Source organism: Oncorhynchus clarkii, chromosome 6 (genome assembly GCF_045791955.1).
Source record: "Oncorhynchus clarkii lewisi isolate Uvic-CL-2024 chromosome 6, UVic_Ocla_1.0, whole genome shotgun sequence".
Taxonomy (NCBI): domain Eukaryota; kingdom Metazoa; phylum Chordata; class Actinopteri; order Salmoniformes; family Salmonidae; genus Oncorhynchus; species Oncorhynchus clarkii.
The window spans coordinates 7251913-7278203 of record NC_092152.1 but is presented as its reverse complement, the minus strand read 5'-3'; the positions used below and the strand labels follow the sequence as shown (position 1 = coordinate 7278203).

The 26291-nt window shown below is 44.7% G+C and overlaps 1 protein-coding gene across 3 annotated transcripts in view; it reads left to right on the top strand.

Moving 5' to 3' along the window:
- Positions 1-3795: 3795 nt before the first annotated feature.
- LOC139410571 (AP-4 complex accessory subunit RUSC2-like) overlaps positions 3796-26291 on the top strand; it is a 55304-nt gene continuing 32808 nt past the window's right edge. The window contains exons 1-2 of one of the 3 annotated variants that reach the window (XM_071155863.1): positions 3796-3919; positions 24443-26167. In XM_071155863.1, the coding sequence (XP_071011964.1) occupies positions 24638-26167 (1530 nt within the window). In that variant the 5' untranslated portion in view covers positions 3796-3919; positions 24443-24637. Of the gene's footprint in view, positions 4058-24296; positions 26168-26291 lie in introns of those variants that run through there. The other 2 variants (XM_071155864.1, XM_071155865.1) reach the window with 2 other exon arrangements.

Sequence of the window (26291 nt, the reverse complement as noted above, 5' to 3'; positions counted from 1 at the left end):
GCTAGTTAGCGGTGGTGCGCGCTAATTAGCGTTTCAATCGGGTGACGTCACTCGCTCTGAGACCTGAAGTAGTTGTTCCCCTTGCTCTGCAAGGGCCGAAGCTTTTGTGGCGCGATTGGTAACGATGCTTCGTGGGTGACTGTTGATGTGTGCAGAGGGTCCCTGGTTCGAGCCTGGGTAGTGCGAGGGGATGGACTAAAGTTATACTGTTACAAGAGCATGAGAGGGTTCACCTTCCACGGCCCCTGCTCTCTCTCCCTCCAGTAAGACTGACTAGAGAGAGGGGACAGCCGATGGCGAAACTCGAATCACATATCTGCCTCATGCACAAATGCCTGTGACCAGAGAAAGCTAAATATTCCTTTCTGATGGGCCAGTGAAGGTAGGAAACATCTCCTCCACCCCGCTGATCCTCAACACTGGGGCCCCACAAGGGTGCGTGCTCAGCCCACTCCTGTTCTCACTGTTCACCGATGACTGCGTGGACATGCACGACCTCCAACTCAATCATCAAGTTTGCATATGACATAACAGTAGTAGGCTTGATCACCAACGACGATGAGACAGCCTACAGGGAGGAGGTGAGGGCTCTAGGAGTGTGGTGACAGGAAAATAACCTCTCACTCAACATCAACAAAACAAAGGAGATGATCATGGACTTCAGGAAACAGCAGAGGGAGCACCCTACTATTCACATCGACGGGACAGCTGTGGAGAAGGTGGAAAGTTTTTAAGTTCCTCAGCGTACACATCACTGACCAAACTGAAATGGTCCACACACAGTGTGGTGAAGAAGGCGCAACCGTGCCTCTTCAACCTCAGGAGGCTGAAAAAATTTGGCTTGTCACCTAAAACCTGTCGGGCTGTATCCTGTCGTGCTGTATCGCCGCCTGGTACGGAAACTGCACCGCCCACAACCGCAGGGCTCACCAGAGGGTGGTGCGGTCTGCACAAAGCATCACCGGGGGCAAACTACCTGCCCTCCAGGACACCTACACCACCCGATGACACGGGAAGGCCAAAAAGATCATCATAGACAACAACCACCCGAGCCACTGCCTGTTCACCCCGCTAGTATCCAGAAGGGGAGGTCAGTACAGCTGCATCAAAGCTGGGACCGAGAGACTGAAAAACAGCTTCTATCTCAAGGCCATCAGACTGTTAAATAGCCATAACTGACGCAGAGAGGCTGCTGCCTACATACACAGACTTGAAATCATTGGCCACTTTAATTATGTCACTTTAATAATGTTTACATATCTTGCATTACTCATCCCATATGCATATCCTGTATTCCATACTATTCTACTGTATCTTAGTCTATGCAGCTCTGACATTTCTCATCCATATATTTATATATTCTTAATTCAATTATTTTACTTAGATTTGTGTGTATTAGGTATTTGTTGTGAAATTGTTGGATGTTACTTGTTAGATATTTCTGCACTGTCGGAAACTAGAAACACAAGCATTTCGCTACACCCGAAATAACATCTGCTAAACACGTGTATGTGACCAATAAAATATGATTTGATTTGATGTGATATTAAAACTCACACAACGAGCTGCTAATAATAATTAAAACGCAGCACTATCAATACACTTGGCCTCTCACTCATTCATTGCAGCGCAAGTGGAAGTAGGGAGAAGGACGTTTTATGTTTTGTAAGAGTGTTGAATAAAAACAGTGTTGATAGTAATGTGTAGGCTAGTATCAATCTGTGTAGGCTAGTATCAATATGTGTAGGCTAGTATCAATATGTGTAAGCTAGTATCAATCTGTGTAGGCTAGTATCAATCTGTGTAGGCTAGTATCAATCTGTGTAGGCTAGTATCAATCTGTGTAGGCTAGTATCTATATTTGTAGGCTAGTATCTATATTTGTAGGCTAGTATCAATCTTTATAGGCTAGTATCTATATTTGTAGGCTAGTATCAATCTTTATAGGCTAGTATCAATATTTGTAGGCTAGTATCAATCTTTATAGGCTAGTATCAATCTTTATAGGCTAGTATCAATATTTGTAGGCTAGTATCAATCTTTATAAGCTAGTATCAATATTTGTAGGCTAGTATCAATATTTGTAGGCTAGTATCAATATTTGTAGGCTAGTATCAATCTTTATAGGCTAGTATCAATCTTTATAGGCTAGTATCAATATTTGTAGGCTAGTATAAATCTTTATAAGCTAGTATCAATATTTGTAGGCTATTATCAATATTTGTAGGCTAGTATCAATATTTGTAGGCTAGAATCAATATCTGTAGGCTAGTATCAATCTTTATAAGCTAGTATCAATCTGTGTAGGCTAGTATCAATCTTTATAAGCTAGTATCAATCTGTGTAGGCTAGTATCAATATTTATAAGCTAGTATCAATATTTGTAGGCTAGTATCAATATTTATAGGCTAGTATCAATCTTTATAGGTTAGTATCAATATTTGTAGCCTAGTATCAATATTTTTAAGCTAGTATCAATATTTGTAGGCTAGTATCAATATTTGTAGGCTAGTATCAATATTTGTAGGCTAGTATCAATATTTGTAGGCTAGTATCAATCTTTATAAGCTAGTATCAATATTTGTAGGCTAGTATCAATATTTGTAGGCTAGTATCAATATTTGTAGGCTAGTATCAATCTTTATAAGCTAGTATCAATATTTGTAGGCTAGTATCAATCTTTATAGGCTAGTATCAATATTTGTAGGCTAGTATCAATATTTGTAGGCTAGTATCAATCTTTATAAACTAGTATCAATCTTTTCTGAGGCCGGGGTCGTGGAAGATGTAGGTAGACACGGTGATTTGATCTATCCGATCGACCAGACACTCGATTTACCAACAGATCTCCCGGTCCCCCGGGTAAACGGAGTTTTTTTCCCGAAAAATGAAATGCTTCAACATGGGAACACTTCGCATACCCGGTGCGCAGGGCTTCTGAATCAAGTGCACCTACCGCCAACAGCGCAACACGAATAATACAAAAAAGGGAGCGCAAACTTTTATCGATTTATTTTCTACATAAATTGGTGATCGACTAGGAATGAGATCGTCTGGTACTGTAGCTGACCACTGCTTTTGGCTAGAGCGCATTTCTAGCCTACATGGTGAGATTACATGATGAGATTTAAACCGCAGGCCAAGTATCGATGATACTGTCACCATAACAAGACCCTAGATATGTATTGGAAAGGAGCATAAAGCTCATCACCTTGCACGTTCACCACTCTGTAAAGCTCATCACCATTTATCTGTATATTGATACATTGCATACTTACCCGACAAGTCATAGTGGGAGGATCACATAATATGCTATTGCAGTGATTCCAAGTTTACTTCAATGTAGGCTAATGGTAATTATATCAATATTTGTGAATACAAGCGTTTCCACCTACATTTCACGCATAATTAATTTTACCGACACAAAAATAGCTCACCTTGTCTAGCCTATTTTGTTTTTGTCGACATTTGGAAAGTTGTTCTGTTTCCACCAGGCCTGTCATTAAAATGTTTTGCCCGACATACCTAACTCGCATTAAAAAAAAAAAGTTGGATGGAAACCGGGTTAGTGTCGTAGAGGAAACCGCCCAAGTTTGACCCCCACCTAACTGCGGGTCGCCCCAAAGCGGGTAGCTAACCTCCAGAACGGTTGAGGTATTTACTTGATCCTCACGGTATTGGACCTGACGGAATCCCTATGAGAGAGGGCTGAGCTGAATCGGGGTTGACGTAATAACGTACTGTAGCCCTGTTATGCGCTGCTTCTGCGTTGTCGAGCGCTGGACGCGAGCAAAAAACAAACAAACAAACATATTCCAAGCGTCAGTGATTAGGTATATTATTCGCGTGAATATTGAGGACAAAGGACAAGGTGGATACTATTGACACGATAATAACATCGTTGGCAACCTGCTTAAACGTAAGTATAGTCGCCTTCGTGTCTTTCTAGTAGAAGGCTGTGATATAATGGTAAGAGAGGGAGAGGGGAGAAGCAATGCAGCATTGCTTGGACAGTATCACATCGGAAGCTGGAAAATCACGCCGTAGCACCATAACGGTAAAGGAACAGCAAAAACCGGTCTTGCAACAAAAAATGTCGTTATTGATAATGGGCCTATATCGCTTCGGATACATTTTAGACTACCGTAGCCAGTAGCGGATCTTAGTCTGTAGCCTAACCTTTCTGTGAAGGAATCATACGTTGCCATGAAACGGGCCTCGATCTGCTATAAACCTTTACAAAATTGTCTCCAACAATAGTCGTTTCGATCTTGGTGTTGGTGCTGAATTCGCCATGTGGTCTATATGAAAGGGCACTTCATTGAATATAACAGGCTTTTTGAAAATGAAGTATTGTTGCACAATTTCTACTTAGAATATCAAATGGGACGCAAATTGAATCATTTCGTAGAATGACCCAGTCTATAGATGCTCTATATTTGCCTAAGCAATGTATTTACGTGCAATACTCAGACTATTTTTGATAGCATACCATATGTTGAGACTTGTGACAACAAAGCAGCGCTTGTTCTTGTGCTCTGCTCTTGTCTCTATAACTGCGTTGTGTTTTTATTGTCGCGTTTTTATTGTCGCCTCTGCGGCTGTGGAACGCACTTCCAGACACTATTAGGATTTCAGAGTCTCTGTTCTCCTTAATGGCACAGCTCAAGACCGTGCTGTTCAGTAAAGCTTTCAAGAACCTCTGCTAATTCTGTCCTCATGTCCACCTGTATATAGTTTTGTTTGTTGTCTGTGTTCTGTGGTTTGGATTGTTTTTATTAGTTGTGTTATTATTTTGCACCTTGAGTAGTAGAAAATGCTTTACAAATGAAAATGCTTATTATTTCACCTATATCGGCTAGTGGTCATATCGGCTAGTGTTCAGTCCTGCTTTTGCATTGGAGAAGCTTGACAGAAGAAAGAGAGAAAGATGTTCACTGTTCATTTCTGATTGTTCATTTAATTTTTGTTTATTATCTATATCACTTCATTTGACAATGTTAACATGTTTACCATGCCAATAAATCCCGATGAGCGAGAGATGCAACCAAGCTTGTCTGTGTTGCCTATCCTCCAGTTATGCAACCCGAATATCAGTGGCGGCAGGTAGCCTAGCGATTAGAACGTTGGGTCAGTAACCGAAAGGTTGCCAGATCGAATCCCCGGGGAAACAAGTATTTTATACGTATACAAATATTTCCATCTTCATTCTGGCTAATCTGAAGTTTAGTGTCCCGAATTGATTCCGCTCAACACAGACAGAGCGAGGCAATCATTACAATGATAGGCTTCAAATGTGTAAATATGTCACCTATGTCTAGATATTTTACATATGTCTAGATATTTTCCTATACTCGCCCCAGGCCTCTAGTAGCCCGGCTGCGGCTTAACTCTGTCTCCACCCTGTTCAGATCAAGTTCCCACTTGTCCTGGCTCTATAGAAGGAGAAGATTACAATCAAATCTCTTCAGTATTTTGAGACAGAAACAGACTGACTGAAGGGGGTAAAGGATAAGGCAAAGGGCACCCTATATCCCAACATAGTGCGCTACTTCTCAAATCAAATGTTATTGGTCCATACACACATTTGTGTAAAGTACTTAAGTTAAAATACTTTAAAGTACTACTTAAATATTTTTTTAGGGTATCTGTATTTTACTATTTATATTTTTGACAACTTTTACTTTTATACCACTACATTCTTAAAGAAAATAATGTAGTTTTTACTCCATACATTTTCCCTGACACCTAAAAGTACTCATTACATTTTGAATGCTTAGCAGGACAGGAAAATGGTCAAATTCACACACTTATCAAGAGAACATCCCTGGTCATCCTCTGATCTGGAGGACTCACTAAACACAAATGCTTTGTTTGTAAAGCATGTCTGAGTGTTGGAGTGTGTCAATTTAAAAAAATAAGACAATAGTGCCACCTGGTTTGTTTAATATGAGGAATTTGAAATGATTTTTTACTTTTGATACATAAGTATATTTAAAACTAAATACTTTTAGACTTTTACTCGGGCAGTATTATTGGGTACTTTTTCCACTACTGCATACACAGCGAAATGCTTATATTCCTAGCGCCAACAGTGCAGTAATACCTAACATAACAGTACACACACATCTGAAAGTCAAATAATAGAATGAAGGCATATAAAAATATTAGGACGAGGAATGTTGGAGTCTGGAGTGTGTGTATATGACTACATGACCAAAGGTACAGTGCCTTGCGAAAGTATTCGGCCCCCTTGAACTTTGCGACCTTTTGCCACATTTCAGGCTTCAAACATAAAGATATAAAACTGTATTTTTTTGTGAAGAATCAACAACAAGTGGGACACAATCATGAAGTGGAACGACATTTATTGGATATTTAAAACTTTTTTAACAAATCAAAAACTGAAAAATTGGGCGTGCAAAATTATTCAGCCCCCTTAAGTTAATACTTTGTAGCGCCACCTTTTGCTGCGATTACAGCTGTAAGTCGCTTGGGGTATGTCTCTATCAGTTTTGCACATCGAGAGACTGACATTTTTTCCCATTCCTCCTTGCAAAACAGCTCGAGCTCAGTGAGGTTGGATGGAGAGCATTTGTGAACAGCAGTTTTCAGTTCTTTCCACAGATTCTCGATTGGATTCAGGTCTGGACTTTGACTTGGCCATTCTAACACCTGGATATGTTTATTTTTGAACCATTCCATTGTAGATTTTGCTTTATGTTTTGGATCATTGTCTTGTTGGAAGACAAATCTCCGTCCCAGTCTCAGGTCTTTTGCAGACTCCATCAGGTTTTCTTCCAGAATGGTCCTGTATTTGGCTCCATCCATCTTCCCATCAATTTTAACCATCTTCCCTGTCCCTGCTGAAGAAAAGCAGGTCCAAACCATGATGCTGCCACCACCATGTTTGACAGTGGGGATGTTGTGTTCAGGATGATGAGCTGTGTTGCTTTTACGCCAAACATGACGTTTTGCATTGTTGCCAAAAAGTTCAATTTTGGTTTAATCTGACCAGAGCACCTTCTTCCACATGTTTGGTGTGTCTCCCAGGTGGCTTGTGGCAAACTTTAAACAACACTTTTTATGGATATCTTTAAGAAATGGCTTTCTTCTTGCCACTCTTCCATAAAGGCCAGATTTGTGCAATATACGACTGATTGTTGTCCTATGGACAGAGTCTCCCACCTCAGCTGTAGATCTCTGCAGTTCATCCAGAGTGATCATGGGCCTCTTGGCTGCATCTCTGATCAGTCTTCTCCTTGTATGAGCTGAAAGTTTAGAGGGACGGCCAGGTCTTGGTAGATTTGCAGTGGTCTGATACTCCTTCCATTTCAATATTATCGCTTGCACAGTGCTCCTTGGGATGTTTAAAGCTTGGGAAATCTTTTTGTATCCAAATCCGGCTTTAAACTTCTTCACAACAGTATCTCGGACCTGCCTGGTGTGTTCCTTGTTCTTCATGATGCTCTCTGCGCTTTTAACGGACCTCTGAGACTATCACAGTGCAGGTGCATTTATACGGAGACTTGATTACACACAGGTGGATTGTAATTATCATCATTAGTCATTTAGGTCAACATTGGATCATTCAGAGATCCTCACTGAACTTCTGGAGAGAGTTTGCTGCACTGAAAGTAAAGGGGCTGAATAATTTTGCACGCCCAATTTTTCAGTTTTTGATTTGTTAAAAAAGTTTGAAATATCCAATAAATGTCGTTCCACTTCATGATTGTGTCCCACTTGTTGTTGATTCTTCACAAAATAATACAGTTTTATATCTTTATGTTTGAAGTCTGAAATGTGGCAAAAGGTCGCAAAGTTCAAGGGGGCCGAATATTTTCGCAAGGCACTGTATGTGGACAGCTGCTCGTCAAACATCTCCTTCCAAAATCACGGGCATTAATATGGAGTTGTTCCCCCCCTTTGCTGATATAACAGCCTCCACTCTTCTGGGAAGGCTTTCCACTAGATGTTGGAACATTGCTGCTATAACAGCCTCCACTTTTCTGGGAAGGCTTTCCTCTAGATGTTGGAACATTGCTGCTATAACAGCCTCCACTCTTCTGGGAAGGCTTTCCACTAGATGTTGGAACATTGCTGCAGGGGGACTTGCTTCCATTCAGCCACAAGAGCATTAGTCAGGACGGGCACTGATGTTGGGCGATTAGGCGTGGCTCATAGTCGGCGTTCCAATTCATCCCGAAGGTGTTAGATGGGGTTGAGGTCAGGGCTCGGTGCAGGCCAGTCAAGTTTTCCTACACCAATCTTGACAAACCATTTCTGTATGGACCTGGCTTTGTGCACGGGGGCATTTACATGCTGAAACAGGAAAGGGCCTTCCCCAGACTGTTGCCACAAAGTTGGAAGCAAAGAATCATCTAGAATGTCATTGTATGCTGTAGCGTTAAGATTTCCCTTCACTGGAACTAAGGGGCTTAGCTCAAACCATGAAAAACAGCCAAATATCAAAAATCCTCCTACACCAAACTTTACAGTTGGTGCTATGCATTGGAGCAGATTTGTCCGTCGGACTGCCAGATGGTGAAGTGAGGCCGTTTGGAAAACAGTAGTGAGTGTTGCAACCCGAGGACAGACAGATTTTTACGTGCTACGCCCTTCAGCACTCAGCGGTCCCGTTCTGTGAGCTTGTGTGGCCTACCACTTCTCGGCTGATCCGCTGTTGCTCCTAGACGTTTTGTACTTCACAATAAAAGCACTTACAGTTGACCGGGGCAGCTTTAGTAGGGCAGTAAATTCTACAAACTCACTTGTTGGAAAGGTGGTATCCTATGACGGTGTCACGTTGAAAGTCACTGATGTTCTTCACTATGGTCCATTCTACTGCCAATGTTTGTCTATGGAGATTGTATGGCTGTGTGCTTGATTTTATACATCTGTCAGCAACGGGTGTGGCTGAAATAGCCGAATCCACAAACTTGAAGGCCCTTGATGATCTTCTGGATCTTTCTGTGACACCGGATGCTGTCGACGTCCTGATGGGCAGGCAGTGTTCTCCCGGTGGTGCGTTGGGCTGACTGCACCAGCCTCTGGAGAGCCCTGTGGTTGCGGACGGTGCAGTTCCCGTACCAGGCGGTGATACAGCTCGACAGGATGCTCTCAACGGTGCATCTGTAAAAGTCTGTGAGGGTCTTAGGGGCCAAGCTAAAATTTCTTCAGCCTCTTGAGGTTGAAGAGGCGATGTTGCGTCTTCGTCACCACAATGTCTGTGTGGGTGGAACCATTTCAGATTGTCAGTGATGTGTACACCAATAATTATTTTCACCTTCTCTGTGGGTGAAAAGCCCTGTCAATGTGGACAGGGGGTGTGCTCCCCCTGCTGTACCCATGAAGTCCACGATCAGCTCCTTTGTTTTTGTTGAGGAAGTGCACTATGGCCCGTGGTCAAATAGGCTGCCATTTTGGAATGCTACCTTAGACACATACATATGGCCAAAACTCCTTGTCTCTGGAAGATTGGAGCATCTGCAAGTGTTCATATTTAATACGAGGCTAATAGAGGGTCTTGAAGCCTTAATGTAACAGTTGTGCTATAAAACATGTGCCTTATAAAGTCCATACCTCTTGACAGATATTCTAATAAGCTCACAGTGCTTCTACACCTGCATTGCTTGCTGTTTGGGGTTTTAGGCTGGGTTTCTGTACAGCACTTTGAGATATCAGCTGATGTACGAAGGGATATATAAATACATTTGATTTGATTTGCTACGATTTCAGCAGACAGTGACTATAGTGAGAACAGTAGACAGTGACTACAGTGAGGACACTAGAAGGTGACTATAGTGAGGACAGTAGACAGTGACTATAGGGAGGACAGTAGACGGTGACTATAGTGAGAACAGTAGACAGTGACTATAGTGAGGACACTAGACGGTGACTATAGTGAGGACAGTAGACAGTGACTATAGGGAGGACAGTAGACAGTGACTATAGTGAGGACACTAGACGGTGACTATAGTGAGGACAGTAGACAGTGACTATAGGGAGGACAGTAGACGGTGACTATAGGGAGGACAGTAGACAGTGACTATAGGGAGGACAGTAGACGGTGACTATAGAGAGAACACTAGACGGTGACTATAGTGAGGACAGTAGACAGTGACTATAGTGAGGACACTAGACGGTGACTATAGTGAGGACAGTAGACAGTGACTATAGGGAGGACAGTAGACGGTGACTATAGGGAGAACATTAGACGGTGACTATAGGGAAAACACTAGACGGTGACTACAGGGAGAACACTAGACGGTGACTACAGGGAGAACACTAGACGATGACTATAGTGAGGACAGTAGACAGTGACTATAGGGAGGACAGTAGACTGTGACTATAGGGAGGACACTAGACGGTGACTACAGGGAGAACACTAGACGGTGACTATAGGGAGGACACTAGACGGTGACTACAGGGAGAACACTAGACAGTGACTATAGGGAGGACACTAGACGGTGACTATAGGGAGAACACTATACGGTGACTTAAGGGAGAACACTAGACGGTGACTATAGGGAGGACACTAGACGGTGACTATAGGGAGAACACTACACGGTGACTATAGGGAGAACACTAGACGGTGACTATAGGGAGAACACTAGACAGTGACTATAGGGAGAACACTAGACGGTGACTATAGGGAGAACACTAGACGGTGGCTATAGGGAGAACACTAGACGGTGACTATAGGGATAACACTAGATGGTGACTACAGGGAGGACACTAGACGGTGACTATAGGGTGGACACTAGACGGTGACTATAGGGAGGACACTAGACGGTGACTACAGGGAGGACACTAGACAGTGACTATAGGGTGGACACTAGACGGTGACTATAGGGAGAACACTAGACGGTGACTATAGGGAGAACACTAGACGGTGACTATAGGGAGGACACTAGACGGTGACTATAGGGAGAACACTAGACGGTGACTATAGGGAGGACACTGGACGGTGACTATAGGGAGGACACTAGACGGTGACTACAGGGAGGACACTAGACGGTGACTACAGGGAGGACACTAGACGGTGACTACAGGGAGAACACTAGATGGTGACTATAGGGAGGACACTAGACGGTGACTATAGGAAGGACACTAGACGGTGACTATAGGGAGGACACTAGACGGTGACTATAGGGAGGACACTAGACGGTGACTATAGGGAGGTGAGTAAAATAAATATGCCTGTCTCCTGTTTATTTAGCATGAGGCAGCTTGATGTACATGTACACCGCCAAGGACAGGACACTAGCAGGGATCATGTACACCGCCAGGGACAGGACACTAGCAGGGATCATGTACACCGCCAGGGACAGGACACTAGCAGGGATCATGTACACCGCCAGGGACAGGACACTAGCAGGGATCATGTACACCGCCAGGGACAGGACACAAGCAGGGATCATGTACACCGCCAGGGACAGGACACTGGCAGGGATCATGTACACCGCCAAGGACAGGACACGAGCAGGGATCATGTACACCACCAGGGACAGGACACTAGCAGGGATCATGTACACCGCCAGGGACAGGACACTAGCAGGGATCATGTACACCACCAGGGACAGGACACTAGCAGGGATCATGTACACCGCCAGGGACAGGACACTAGCAGGGATCATGTACACCCCCAGGGACAGGACACGAGCAGGGATCATGTACACCCCCCTGGATAGGACACTAGCAGGGATCATGTACACCCCCAGGGACAGGGCACAAGCAGGGATCATGTACACCGCCAGGGACAGGACACTAGCAGGGATCATGTACACCGCCAGGGACAGGACACTAGCAGGGATCATGTACACCGCCAGGGACAGGACACTAGCAGGGATCATGTACACCCCCCTGGACAGGACACGAGCAGGAATCATGTACACCGCCAAGGACAGGACACTAGCAGGGATCATGTACACCCCCAGGGACAGTCTACAGAATGTGAAGACGACGTTACAGAACACAGATATAACATCCACCCTGCGTTGCGGACAGAGAGTGAAGTTGCAGGCTCTACTTACCTGTGTTTACACTACAGTACACTTAGTTGACATTTCACTAGAGGTCTACTTGTACAACAAGCTTACTATGCTACGTAAAGAGAGTAATCTTCCTATAGGCCGGTAAGGGAAGGAAGAGAGGAGGGATCAGAGAGGGTGATGTGCTGTCTTTAGCCCTGACACACACATGATCAGGGATCAGAGACGGTGTGACTCCTGTTCTGTTTTTAGCCAGTGAGATCAGTGAGTGATCCTAACGCTCAGTTGTTTCCAATGACAGAGGAAATAGGGGTGGATGTACGCTGTCCTGCCGAAGGAACACACACACACACACACACACAGGTTAGTTAGTACGATTGACTGTGTACGTTAGTGTTGTGAATGTGGGTTGTGGTGAATGTGGGTTGTGGTGAATGTGGGTTGTGGTGAATGTGGGTTGTGGTGAATGTGGGTTCTTGTGAATGTGGGTTGTGGTGAATGTGGGTTGTGGTGAATGTGGGTTCTTGTGAATGTGGGTTCTTGTGAATGTGGGTTGTGGTGAATGTGGGTTGTTGTGAATGTGGGTTGTTGTGAATGTGGGTTGTTGTGAATGTGGGTTGTTGTGAATGTGGGTTGTTGTGAACGTGGGTTGTTGTGAACGTGGGTTGTTGTGAACGTGGGTTTGCATCCCGGGCCAGGCGTTGCATCCCGGGCCGGACCATGGTGGTGTGTGTCTCTGTGTGAGGAGGACAAAGGCTCTTTCAGTCAGTGAACACACACACACACACACATACACACACACACACACACACACACACACACACACACACACACACACACACAATCACAGAGAAGCTTTGACACACACACACACACACACACACACACACACACACACACACACACACACACACACACACAAGTACATCTGACAAGGCTGAGAGAAGGAGGGAGGGAGGAAAGAGACATGGAGAAGGTTAGGGACGAGGTTGCTAGTGACATCCCGTCGTGTATATATGGGGACGTTCTTAGACAGGGTAACCGTTGGACACACAACTAGCAACAACAAACAATCAAGACTTTCGAGTAATCCAGAAAAGAAAAAGAAAAAAACACAAAGAAATTCATTCTAAAAGCGAGAGAGGTTCTTTGTTTCATTTCAAAGGCACACGATTGTCTGTAAAAGCCATTCTGGCTCCTAACATTTGACTCTAAACACAATACTATAGACGGTATTACGGTAATGATGTCCATCTCCACCACACCCCTCGCTGGCTGTCTCTGTAGCTTCTCTGGGGAGGTCTGCTCTGAATCCCAGCCCTGTTCCTGGAAGTATAGTCCTGATGATGTAAGAGGGAGGAAGGGGGAGGCAGAGAGAGGGGGAGGGGAGGAAGGGGGAGGCAGGGAGAGAGGGAGGGGAGGAAGGGGGAGGCAGGGAGAGAGGGAGGGGAGGAAGGATGTCCTTTGTTTGTAGCTTTTCCTTTCCATAAAGTGTGCATGTTCTTTGACTCAAAATAGGAATATATGGTGTGTGGTTGGATGTGTTGTAGAGATTTGATGTTAACCTTTGTGGTGTGGTGGAGGTGTGTGGTGTGTAAAACACACTAACTTTAGGGTCTGGCTGTTTGCTAATGAGGATTATACAAAATATATATTTAGTCACATACACTGGATATGTACAGTGTAATGTGTTGTTTTAAAGGGTCAGTCATAGTAGTATGATAGGTGTTGTTCTACAGGATCAGTCATAGTAGTATGATAGGTGTTGTTTTACAGGGTCAGTCATAGTAGTATGATAGGTGTTGTTCTACAAGGTCAGTCATAGTAGTATGATAGGTGTTGTTTTACAGGGTCAGCCATAGTAGTATGATAGGTGTTGTTTTACAGGGTCAGCCATAGTAGTATGATAGGTGTTGTTTTACAGGGTCAGCCATAGTAGTATGATAGGTGTTGTTCTACAGGGTCAGCCATAGTAGTATGATAGGTGTTGTTTTACAGGGTCAGTCATAGTAGTAGTATGATAGGTGTTGTTCTACAGGGTCAGTCATAGTAGTACGATAGGTGTTGTTTTACAGGGTCAGCCATAGTAGTATGATAGGTGTTGTTTTACAGGGTCAGTCATAGTAGTACGGCGCCCCTGGAACAAATGATGTTTAAGTTCCTTGCTCAAGGGCACATCAACAGCTTTTTCCCCTTGTCGACTTCTAGGATACCTGCCACTCTAAAGGCAGGCCAGGTGTAGGCAGACCCGGCGTAGGCAGGCCCCGCGTAGGCAGGCCCCGTGTAGGCAGGCCCGACGTAGGCAGGCCCCGTGTAGGCAGGCCCGACGTAGGCAGGCCCCGTGTAGGCAGGCCCGACGTAGGCAGGCCCCGTGTAGGCAGGCCCCGTGTAGGCAGGCCCCGTGTAGGCAGGCCCGACGTAGGCAGGCCCCGTGTAGGCAGGCCCGGCTTAGGCAGGCCCCGCGGAGGCAGGCCACTTAGGTTTTGACCAGGGTAATCTCGGGTTAACCCAGAGGTAAAATGTCAAGTCATTTGGTGTGCTGCATGATTAACTTACACGGAACCCAAACCGCCATCGTGCATACATTTATTTTGTCCCCCACACCAGACTCGATCACGCAGGTTAAAATATCAAAACAAACTCTGAACCAATTATATTAATGTGGGGACAGGTCGAAAAGCATTAAATATTAATGCATTTTTAGCTAGCTAGCTTGCACTTGCTAGCTAATTTGTCCTTTTTAGCTAGTCATAGTAGTATGATAGGTGCACTTGTTAGCAAATTTGTCCTTTTTAGCTAGCTTGCTGTTGCTAGCTAATTTGTCCCGGGATATAAACATTGAGTTATTTTACCTGAAATGCACAAGGTCCTCTACTCCGCCAATTAATCCACACATAAAATTGTCAACCGAATCATTTCTAGTCATCTTTCCTCCTTCCAGGCTTTTTCTTCTCTTGAATTTATATTGCGATTGGCAACTTTAATAAATTACTGCATTACCGCCACTGACCTCATTCGTCTTTCAGTCACCCACGTAGGTATAACCAATGAGGAGATGGCACATGGCTACCTGCTTCTATAAACCAATGAGGAGATGGGAGAGGCAGGACTTGCAGCGCGATCTGCATCAGGAATATAACTGACTTCTATTTTAACCCTTGGCAACGCAGACGCTCGTTGACACGCCCCAGCAGTGTGGGTGCAATAATTGAATAACATAGATTTCTACATTTATTTTGCAACACTCGCGCTCGGTGTAGTCAGCCTATTAGAAGTTGAGAGTTAGGTCAGTTTGTGAAGTCTCCACCCTTGCAAAAGGAAACTCTCAGTCCCTATAGATTCTTCAGTCTACAGAATCTGCCCACAAAAGATTAAGACCAGGGCGGAAAACGTACTCAGTGGAACTCATTCAGAGAATGTGTATGTGTGTGCATCCCGGATTGGCCGGCATGTGTGAGTTTATTTGTGTCATGTTAGAGCTGGGTGTTTACCAGTTTGAAGTATGACAGAGTTTAAGGCCAGGCACCACACCCTCATAGGGTAATTCTTTACCCTTTATCATATCACAATCAACTTTTACCAGTTGAATGTTGACACCAATTATAATAATTTTCTGAATTAAACATTTTCTGAAGTATGCTATTAAAATATGCAAATTAGGCAATATCTCATATGCATGTATTTGCATATCAGGCTAATCCATTTTTCTGGACGTCGGATGATTTGAAGTCAGCCTAGATATTTTGGTTTAAATTTGTTAAGATGCTCGAGGACAGGACTTGTTTTCATCTTTCTATCAGTAAAACACTAAAGACATGCTGAGAAATTCAAAGAAAATGTTATCTAGAATTTTTTTTTTTTTTAAACAGACAACATACTTTATCAACAATTCCCTCTGGACCAGTATGGGGAAAATACTGTATCTAAAGATAACCACACAACATGTAGTAGATGCAGATGTTTCTGAGGCTGAGAAAAAAAATCCGTTGGCATGTGGGAAGTGTCTGACGTTCAGGAAATGGCAGTTGAAGACAAATACACTGATGCCTGGACCCAATCACCAGCTCTTTCAAAGTAAGTTAAACAATGATGTGTAATTTAATCAAGTGAGCTTTTAAAAGTATTAATGTATGTCCATTATAAAGGGGTTAACATTTATGAAAATGTTGACGAAGGTAGTTGTATGATTAACTAAAGAAAATATACATTTTCATCAAGTTTGAGACATTTTTATGTTTACTTTCTTGAAAATGCTAATATTATTGGAAAAACATTTCAGCCTGTGTGATGCCTGGCCTCAATATGAGATGTAGGTTTTGGGGCGTTAGCCACGTGTTGGTCCGGTTCACTCTATCCATTGCCTGTGTTGAGTTTAGGCTAATATTTACCCAGACAAGGCCTGCTGGCAGGGGCGCCGCCAGGGATTGTGGGCCCCATGAAAAGATATCACATTGGACCCCACCACCACAGGCCACACCAACCCTACGCAACAGCTCTAACCACACACCTCCAGAACCCAATCGACACTTTCAAAGCCTTAAATAACTCTACCTTTTGCAGGCTTGCAACTCTCTTGTAGTCCAATATTTACTGTATGATGTTAACTGACAGTGAGCTGTGAAAATGTAACGCTGTGCAGACATGCATGCAACATTCTGCATACAGTGGAATTCACTATTTGATGCAAGACCTTCTATAAGAAATGTGCCATTTTTTACACTCTTACACTGAAAAATTCTCTTAACATGAATGAATAACTTAAAATAAGATATAACTTGAATGTACATTAACCTCTTATAATTAAAATAAATGAACATTATCATCGGTTGAACGATATAACAAACAAAATAATAAAATCAGCAGCACATTTTTTGAACTAAGTATACATAAGCGGATGGAAAATGGAAAACACAATGGAAATTGAAAAGGCCTGATGGTGGCGCTAGAGGAAAAGGTCAAGAGGTCACCAAACCAACAGGTTTCTTCCACTTGGGGTCTTGATTGTGCACAACAAATGTTATGGTAAATCCAGCCATTACTTTGAGATATATCTCAGTTCTCAGTCTTGTTCTCAGCCAGTGGGCATCATGTGTGTAGTGATCCAATATCCATCGTCGTGCCATTTAACAGATATCACTGGCCCTCGCTCAGCCTTACTCACCAAGAGCCCAGCGCCCAGCCTTCTTGCTAGCAAAGTCACTGATCAAGTCTTTGAAGTCCAGCTTTCTAGCTAATTGACGTTCAATGGGACAGCATGGCAAGACTGCAAAGCCTGTCCTGGGACATAGTGGACCTCAAGTAGTTTTTTTAATCAGTTTTAGCTTACTGACAAACTCTCTCGCCACCAGGAACAGTCACAGGCATTGTACAAAACATACTTAAAGCAATACACACTTCTCCCAAAATGCTTTGCAGCTGTATCTTACAAATTACATTAAGGAGACCAAAAGGGAACAAGTTAGGAGGGGGAAGTGACAGTATATACAGTGCTCAGGTGTCAGGAGACCCAGAGGGGACAGGTTAGGAGGGAAAGTGGCAGTATATACAGTGCTCAGGTGTCAGGAGACCCAGAGGGGACAGGTTAGGAGGGAAAGTGGCAGTATATTCAGTGCTCAGGTGTTTAACTTCATTTTGAAACTCAGGTGTAAGATCTCTGGAGTACTTCATGATCAGTGGTTGGCACACAGAGAGGACTTTATCCTCACTAATCTGCCCAACTTTCAGAACAGCAGGAAATTATTCTACAATTTTTTGCAGTGTTCTGGAACCAAGTGTCCAGGTCACTTATGATGTCGTCCATAGCAGTAACAAAAACACTGTTCCAAAACACCGTTGCTCCACTGTCCTGAGCCGTCTCTTCTTGAGAGGTCTCATCATGGAATCTCTTCCTTTTCCTCTGGAGGCAGTGTTCCATGCTAAAGATAAAATCAAATTGAGGTGAAACATCCATTTGCGTGGCAATCAGTGTTGCCTCAGACAGGAGAGACTCCCATCCATCTCTAAGAGCCTGCATCTCTTCCTTTTTAAGGCTCTGATATTGGCTGCCTCTGTGTCAAGTGAGATTTTTCCTGACAGGATAATCACATTCCTGTCCACAGTGCATTGCAGTACCTGCAATTATGCCAATTGACATGTCATTCAACCCAATGCTGCTCACCTCCTTCTTCAGTTGGGAGTAGGGCTGGTTCAGGGGGATGGGGATGTGGAGACAGGGCTGATTCAGGGGGATGGGGAGACGGGGCTGGTTCAGGGGGATGTGGAGACAGGGCTGGTTCAGGGGGATGGGGAGACGGGGCTGGTTCAGGTGGATGGGGAGACGGGGCTGATTCAGGGGGATGGGGAGACAGGGCTGGTTCAGGGGGATGTGGAGACAGGGCTGGTTCAGGGGGATGTGGAGACAGGGCTGGTTCAGGGGGATGGGGAGACGGGGCTGGTTCAGGGGGATGGGGAGACGGGGCTGGTTCAGGGGTATAGGGATGTGGAGACTGGGCTGGTTTAGGGGGATGTGGAGACAGGGCTGGTTCAGGGGGATGGGGAGACAAGGCTGGTTCAGGGGGATGGGGAGACAGGGCTGGTTCAGGGGGATGTGGAGACAGGGCTGGTTCAGAGGCATGGGGAGACAGGGCTGGTTCAGAGGCATGGGGAGACAGGGCTGGTTCAGAGGGATGGGGAGACAAGGCTGGTTCAGAGGCATGGGGAGACAGGGCTGGTTCAGAGGCATGGGGAGACAAGGCTGGTTCAGGGGGATGGGGAGACAGGGCTGGTTCAGGGGGATGTGGAGACAGGGCTGGTTCAGAGGCATGGGGAGACAGGGCTGGTTCAGAGGCATGGGGAGACAGGGCTGGTTCACCCACCTTCTTTTGTGAAAAATTGGGTGACATACTGTCGCCTTTTTCTTTTCTCTCTCCTGTCTTTTCTTCCTTTTCATTTTTGGAAGACAGATGTTTCTTTAGGAAGCTGAGACATGATGCTCCACCGGCACTCCTCACTCACAATTCACTGCTAGCAATTACCGTTTGTTCCTGGTTTGGTGACCAAACTATTTAATGTAAATAGAGGGGGGGTTTTGGGCAATACAGAAGCTCTCTGGATGTTTATTTCAGACTATGTAGTTTTAACTTTAAAGCAAATGGCTACCTATTCTCAATATAGTGTACTACTTCATTTTGGGACATTATCTGTGTGTTTCTTCATTTTGGGACATTATCTGTGTGTTTCTTCATTTTGGGACATTATCTGTGTGTTTCTTCATTTTGGGACATTATCTGTGTGTTTCTTCATTTGGGACATTATCTGTGTGTTTCACTCTGTTATCCCATGACTCTGGTTGTTTGTTCCTTGGCATTCTTCCACTGAAACTAAAAGGAACATAATGTCACATCAGAGGAACACTAGCGCCAACTGTTAAAACTTATTGACTTTAGTAATAAAGTGTTATTTGATTTATCTTTATTTAATTAGGCAAGTCAGTTAAGAACAAATTCTTATTTTCAACAACGGCCTAGGAACAGTGGGTTAACTGCCTTGTTGAGGGGCAGAATGACACATTTGTACCTTGTCAGCTTGGGGATTTGAACCTTTCGCAACCTTTCGGTTACTAGCCCAACACTCTAACCACTAGGCTACCCTGCTGCCCCAAGGTAGGCAATAATGCATTATAATGGTGTCATAATGCATCGTTTGAGTTATCATAAACACCGATAACCCCCTACTGATGTGTTTGAGGTATCATTAACACCGATAACCCCCTACTGCTGTGTTTGAGGTATCATTAACACCGATAACCCCCTACTGATGTGTTTGAGTTATCATAAACACCGATAACACCCTACTGCTGTGTTTGAGGTATCATAAACACCGATAACCCCCTACTGATGTGTTTGAGGTATCATAAACACCGATAACCCCCTACTGCTGTGTTTGAGTTATCATTAACACCGATAACCCCCTACTGATGTGTTTGAGTTATCATAAACACCGATAACCCCCTACTGCTGTGTTTGAGGTATCATAAACACCGATAACCCCCTACTGCTCTGTTTGAGGTATCATAAACACCGATAACCCCCTACTGATGTGTTTGAGTTATCATAAACACCGATAACACCCTACTGATGTGTTTGAGGTATCATTAACACCGATAACACCCTACTGATGTGTTTGAGTTATCATAAACACCGATAACCCCCTACTGATGTGTTTGAGGTATCATTAACACCGATAACCCCCTACTGCTGTGTTTGAGTTGTCATAAACACCGATAACCCCCTACTGCTGTGTTTGAGGTATCATTAACACCGATAACCCCCTACTGATGTGTTTGAGGTATCATTAACACCGATAACCCCCTACTGATGTGTTTGAGGTATCATAAACACCGATAACCCCCTACTGCTGTGTTTGAGGTATCATAAACACCGATAACCCCCTACTGATGTGTTTGAGTTATCATAAACACCGATAACCCCCTACTGATGTGTTTGAGTTATCATAAACACCGATAACACCCTACTGATGTGTTTGAGTTATCATAAACACCGATAACCCCCTACTGATGTGTTTGAGTTATCATAAACACCGATAACCCCCTACTGATGTGTTTGAGTTATCATAAACACCGATAACCCCCTACTGATGTGTTTGAGGTATCATTAACACCGATAACCCCCTACTGATGTGTTTGAGTTATCATAAACACCGATAACCCCCTACTGATGTGTTTGAGTTATCATAAACACCGATAACCCCCTACTGATGTGTTTGAGTTATCATAAACACCGATAACCCCCTACTGATGTGTTTGAGTTATCATTAACACCGATAACCCCCTACTGATGTGTTTGAGGTATCATTAACACCGATAACCCCCTACTGCTGTGTGCTCTTGCAGATGGCATTAAACGTAAGTCATGCTAAAGTGAACTGCTACTACAACCTCTGTTGATTTTGATACAGTATCGCCATCAAAGACAGTAGCCGACACTAAGCAGGGATTGTACCGTTCTAGTCTAAAACAGTACGGGGACAGTTAACCCCCATTCTGATCCTTCAGCCAATCCCTTAATCTCATTTGAAGAGTCTACGGTGGGGTGGGTGAGTGCTACACGTTAGGCCAATGCGGTTAGCTTCAGGCTGAATCTGTGTGGTTTGACTGTTGGCTTGTCCTTAGACTGCTAATATGCCAGGCTATTGCTTTTAGGATCTGGTGTGGTGGATGTTGGCTTGTCCTCAAAGTGCTAAACTAAGCTAATAGGCTAGGCTAATCCTGTTAGCATTGACCACTTTCTCTCTCTGGGAACAGCTGGTCATACAGAAACACTGCAGCTGTGGGTTTAGGACGGTATTTAAAACGTATTCACTGTTTGAAAGGTTGTATGTTTGCTGGGTAACTGATTAACTAGATGGCTGTGCGCTGGACACTGTTACGTCAGGAGACGCTAGGTTCTTGTTAAGGAGAATGGAGGAGAGAAGTTTGTTTTGAAAGTTGGATGGAGATGGATGGAGTTGGATGGAGATGAATGGAGATGAATGGAGAAGGAGTGATAATTGTTGAAGGGGGGGGGGCGTTGATGAGGAGAAGAGGGGGAGAGCAGACTTACGTAAGGGGGATGATCCTCTGACATCTTCCTGTATGACTCACTGTAGCTGGCTCAGAGACAGGAAGTGGGGTGTGGGGATTCCGTCAGTGTTGTTGTCTGTGCCTCCCTTCTGCCTCAGGCATTTCAGATAGCCCTGTAATTGACCCTTGAAATTGAATGGATTTGACCTGCCAGTGTGTGTGTGTCTGAATCTGTGTGTATGTGTGTGTGTGTGTGTGTGTGTTTGAGCAGATAGAGCTACTGGTCTGCTGTCTCTAACCCCACCTGCACTGTCAGTCTCTGTAACAATTGGGATTATAAATATATCTAGGATTATGTCTGAATTAGAATTAATCTATCCAGGATTACTCCCGAGTAGGTGTTGAGTCTGGATTAGAGTCATCTTGACTTGCCAGCGGCCACCTCTCTGCCCGTGTTGACACCTGTCACCGCCCTGCGCCAGGGAGTTTATGAGATGCCTGTCTAGCCGTAGACATATCCAACGGCATTGATTAGATGTTAGCAATGAAAGTATGAGAGAGTGGAGGATCAGATGTGTGAGCTCATACTGTGTGTGAGAGAGAACCTGTCTCACTGTTTCCACCTCACATGGCAGTGACTCATGACTCCCCTGCTGTAATGAGAAGACGTGTTATTTAACAGCTTCACAAGTCGCTTAAGATCTTTAGAAATCATATGGTGGTGGAAATCATGTGACAGTGTAGAGTATCTGCCTGTTGTGTTTACTCTGGCTCTGGCTCTCTCTCTCTCTCTCTCTCTCTCTCTCTCTCTCTCTGTCTCTCTCTCTCTCTCTCTCTCTTTCTCTCTGGCTCTCTCTCTGTCTCTCTCTCTCTCTCTCTCTCTCTCTCTGGCTCTCTCTCTGTCTCTCTCTCTCTCTCTCTCTCTCTCTCTCTCTCTCTCATATTTATATATATATATATATATATATATATATATATGTGTGTATACACACCTTAAAGATATGTTAACATTACCAAAGCAAGTGAGGTAGATAATATACAAAAGTGAAATAAAAAATGAACAGTAAACATTACACTCACAAAAGTTCCTAAAGAATAGAGACATTCCAATTGTCATAGTGTGTGTGTATATATACAGTGTTGTAATGATGTACAAATATGGGTTTATTAAAATAAATAAGCATAAATATGGGTTGTATTTACAATGGTGTTTGTAATTCACTGGTTGCCCTTTGCTTGTGGCAACAGGTCACAAATCTTGCTGCTGTGATGAAAAACTGATATTTCACACTGTAGATATGGGAGTTTATCAAAATCGGGTTTGTTTTCAAATTCTTTGTGGATCTGTGTAATCTGAGGGAAATATGTGTCTCTAATACGGTCATACATTTGGCAGGAGGTTAGGAAGTGCCGCTCAGTTTCCACCTCATTTTGTTGGCAGTGTGCACATAGCCTGTCTTCTCTTGAGAGCCAGGACTGCCTATGGTGGTCTTTCTCAATAGCAAGGCTATGCTCACTGAGTCTGTACATAGTCAAAGCTTCCCTTAAGTTTGGGTCGGTCACAGTGGTCAGGTATTCTGCCACTGTGTACTCTCTGTTTAAGGGCAAATAACGTTCTAGTTTACTCTGTTTTTTCGTTAATTCTTTCCATTATGTCAAGTAATTATCTTGTGTTTTCTCATGACTTGGTTGGGCCTAATTCTGTTGCTGTCCTGGGGCTCCGTGGGGTGTGTTTTTGTTTGTGAACAGAGCCTCCGGACCAGCTTGCTTAGGGGACTTTTCTCCATGTTCATCTCTCTGTAGGTGATGGCTTTGTTATGGAAGGTTTGGGAATCACTTCCTTTTAGGTGGTTGTAGAATTTAACATATTCTCCAGATTTTGATAATTAGTGGGTATCGGCCTAATTCTTCTCTGCATGCATCATTTGGTGTTTTACGTTGTACATTAAGGATATTTTTGCAGAATTCTCCATGCAGAGTCTCAATTTGGTGCTTGTCCCATTTTGTGAATGCCTGGTTGGTGAGTGAACCCCAAACCTCACAACCATAAAAGGAAATGGGTTACTGTCAGGGCCCAGATTTTTTTGGCCTATTTTGAATGCACACTTGTTGTTTGTGTACATGGATTTTATAATGTCGTATGTTTTTCCCCCAACAACACTTTCCATCAATTTGAATAGCAGACCCTCATGACAAATTTTAGTCTTTTTTCTTTTTGAAAATCAGAAGAAGCATTAGACTTTGCCTTTGTTTTGGTTTGTTTGTTTGTTTGTCAATTATGGTGTGCAGGGTGAGTACGTGGTCTGTCGTTCGATCATTTGGTAAAAAGACAATTTGACATTTGCTCAGTACATTGTTTTCACTGAGGAAATGTACAAGTCTGCTGTTAATGATAATGCAGAGCATTATCCCAAGGTTACAGTTGACGCATATCCCACAGTAGTTATTGGGGTCAAATTTGTCTCCACTTTGATGGATTGGGTAAGTCCTTGGTTCCAAATATTGAGGAAGATGCCAGAGCTAAGGATGATGTTTAAGAGTTTTAGGATAGTCAGTTGGAATTTGTCTGTATATGTTATAGTTTCATTTAGGATACCATCAACCCCACAGGCCTTTTTGGGTTGGAGGGTTTTTATTTTGTCCTGTAGTTCATTCAAGGTAATTGGAGAATCGAGTGGGGACCTAGAACAAGCATCTCTGTTTTGTCCAAGTTTAAAAGTGAAACATTTGCTGCCATCCACTTCCTTATGTCTGAAACACAGGCTTCCAGGGAGGGCAATTTTGGGGCTTCACCATGTTTCATCGAAATGTATAGCTGTATATCGCATAGCAGTGAAAGTTAACATTACGTTTCCGAATGACATATACCATCTCTCTCTCTCTCTTCCAGATGTACCACTCAGACCACATAGTCGATTTCCTTGACCTCTCCTTCACCATCCCAATCCCTGGAGCCTTGGGCCTAGCATCAAACCACTGAACCAACCCCCTGTCCTATATCCCTCCACATATCCTATACCCCCACCCCAGCACTCACACAGCCTTTTCCCCTACCCCCTGTCCAAACCCCCATACCCGGAGGACCATGGACAGCCCCTCCAAGCTGTCTGGCGAGACCCTGATCGTTCATCACATCCCCCTGGTACACTGCCAGGTGACCGGGGGTCGGCAGGGCTACAGCGGAGGAGGAGGGGGGTCCCTGAAGAGATCGAACCAACCAGAGAACCTGGGCCTGAGCCCCACCACCTCCCTCCCTGAGCGAGATGTACTCCAGAGGGAAGCTCTGGTGTACAGCAGCCTCATCCAGACCTCTACAGGAGGAGGAGGAGGAGGAAGAGGAAGAGAAGGAAGAGGGGGAGGAGAAAGAGAAGGAAGAGGGGGAGGAGAGAGTGGAGGACATGGAAGAGAGAGAGGAGGAGGAGTAGGAGAACGAGGAGAAGGAAGGAGAGGAGGAGGAGTAGGAGGCGGCAGCACAGGGAGCGATAATTTGTCTGTGACGTCCAGTAACTCGGAGGACCAGGTGATGGTGGACAACACTCTGCTCAGGGTGAAACCAAGGGAACAGGCCAACAACCCTCTCCGGCTCCGCCACAACCCTTTTCTGCTCAACACGGAGGAGGAGGATGATGACGAGGAGGAAGAGGACGAAGACGATAGTGATAATCTCAACGGTTACCTGGAAGATTCATCCTTCCATCTCCATGGCAATACAAACTCCGCCCTAGACGAGGAGGGAGACGGGGTCACGCCCTTTCACCTCCACGACCTGGGGTTCACCACACACGAGCCCTTCCTGTTGCAAAGCACCCTGGGAAAGCACTCCTGGGGCTGCTCTGGGGGACGGGATTCCCTCAGGGGTGTTGCCTCCGATCTCTCCGCCCACCTGGAGGGCCTAGACCTGCTGGTATTGGATGGTCCTCGCCGACACGGCAGCAGCGGCTCCACCCTCTCCATGGACTGCGGAGAGCAGGAGTGGGCCGAGGATGATGAGGAGGAGGAGGAGGAAGACCCAATGAGGGGTGGTGGGAGGAGCAGTAGCCAGGCTGACTCGTCTTCCTCCAGCTCCGCCCACCAGCTCTGCTCCTGCTACGGCCTCTCACAGACGTTTCACGAACACTTCCCAGAACAGTTTTCCCAGTCGTTGGAATGCCAGCTGGGCTACGGCAGTGAATCGTCCTGCAACAGCTCGGATGGCATGCTGGTCAACTTCAGTGCCATTTATAACAAGATCAATAACAGTGTCCCTTCGACCTCCTCTGAGCCACCTCCTCCTGCCACGACCACCAACCTGAACAGTTCCACTGACCACTCCTACACCTCTTCTGTCTGCACCTCTTCTGTACTGGATGGGGAGGCAGGGAGCCCAGGAAGGGCCAGAGACAGGGGTGCTTTCTACCTAGACCTCCACACTTCCCCCACCGCGCCCCCCAACTCTCATCAACCATCTTGCTCCTCCAATAGCACCCTGTCGTTGGGACTCCACCCCTACACCAACACCTCTGCATGCACCTGCTCAGCCGAACACCAGGGGGCGCTAGATCTGGACGCCAACTGCAATTCTTACCAGCCTCCCCACCAATCAGACTCAGGAAGTGACCTCACATCCTGTCTGCAGGTATGAAATCCTAAATCTCCTTCTGTTGAGCCTTTTGTGCAACTGCTACATGAGCACCGTAGTATGGCTGCCCTCTGCTCCAGCCTTTCCGAGGGGATAAAGAGGGAGTCAATTTCAAGTTAGA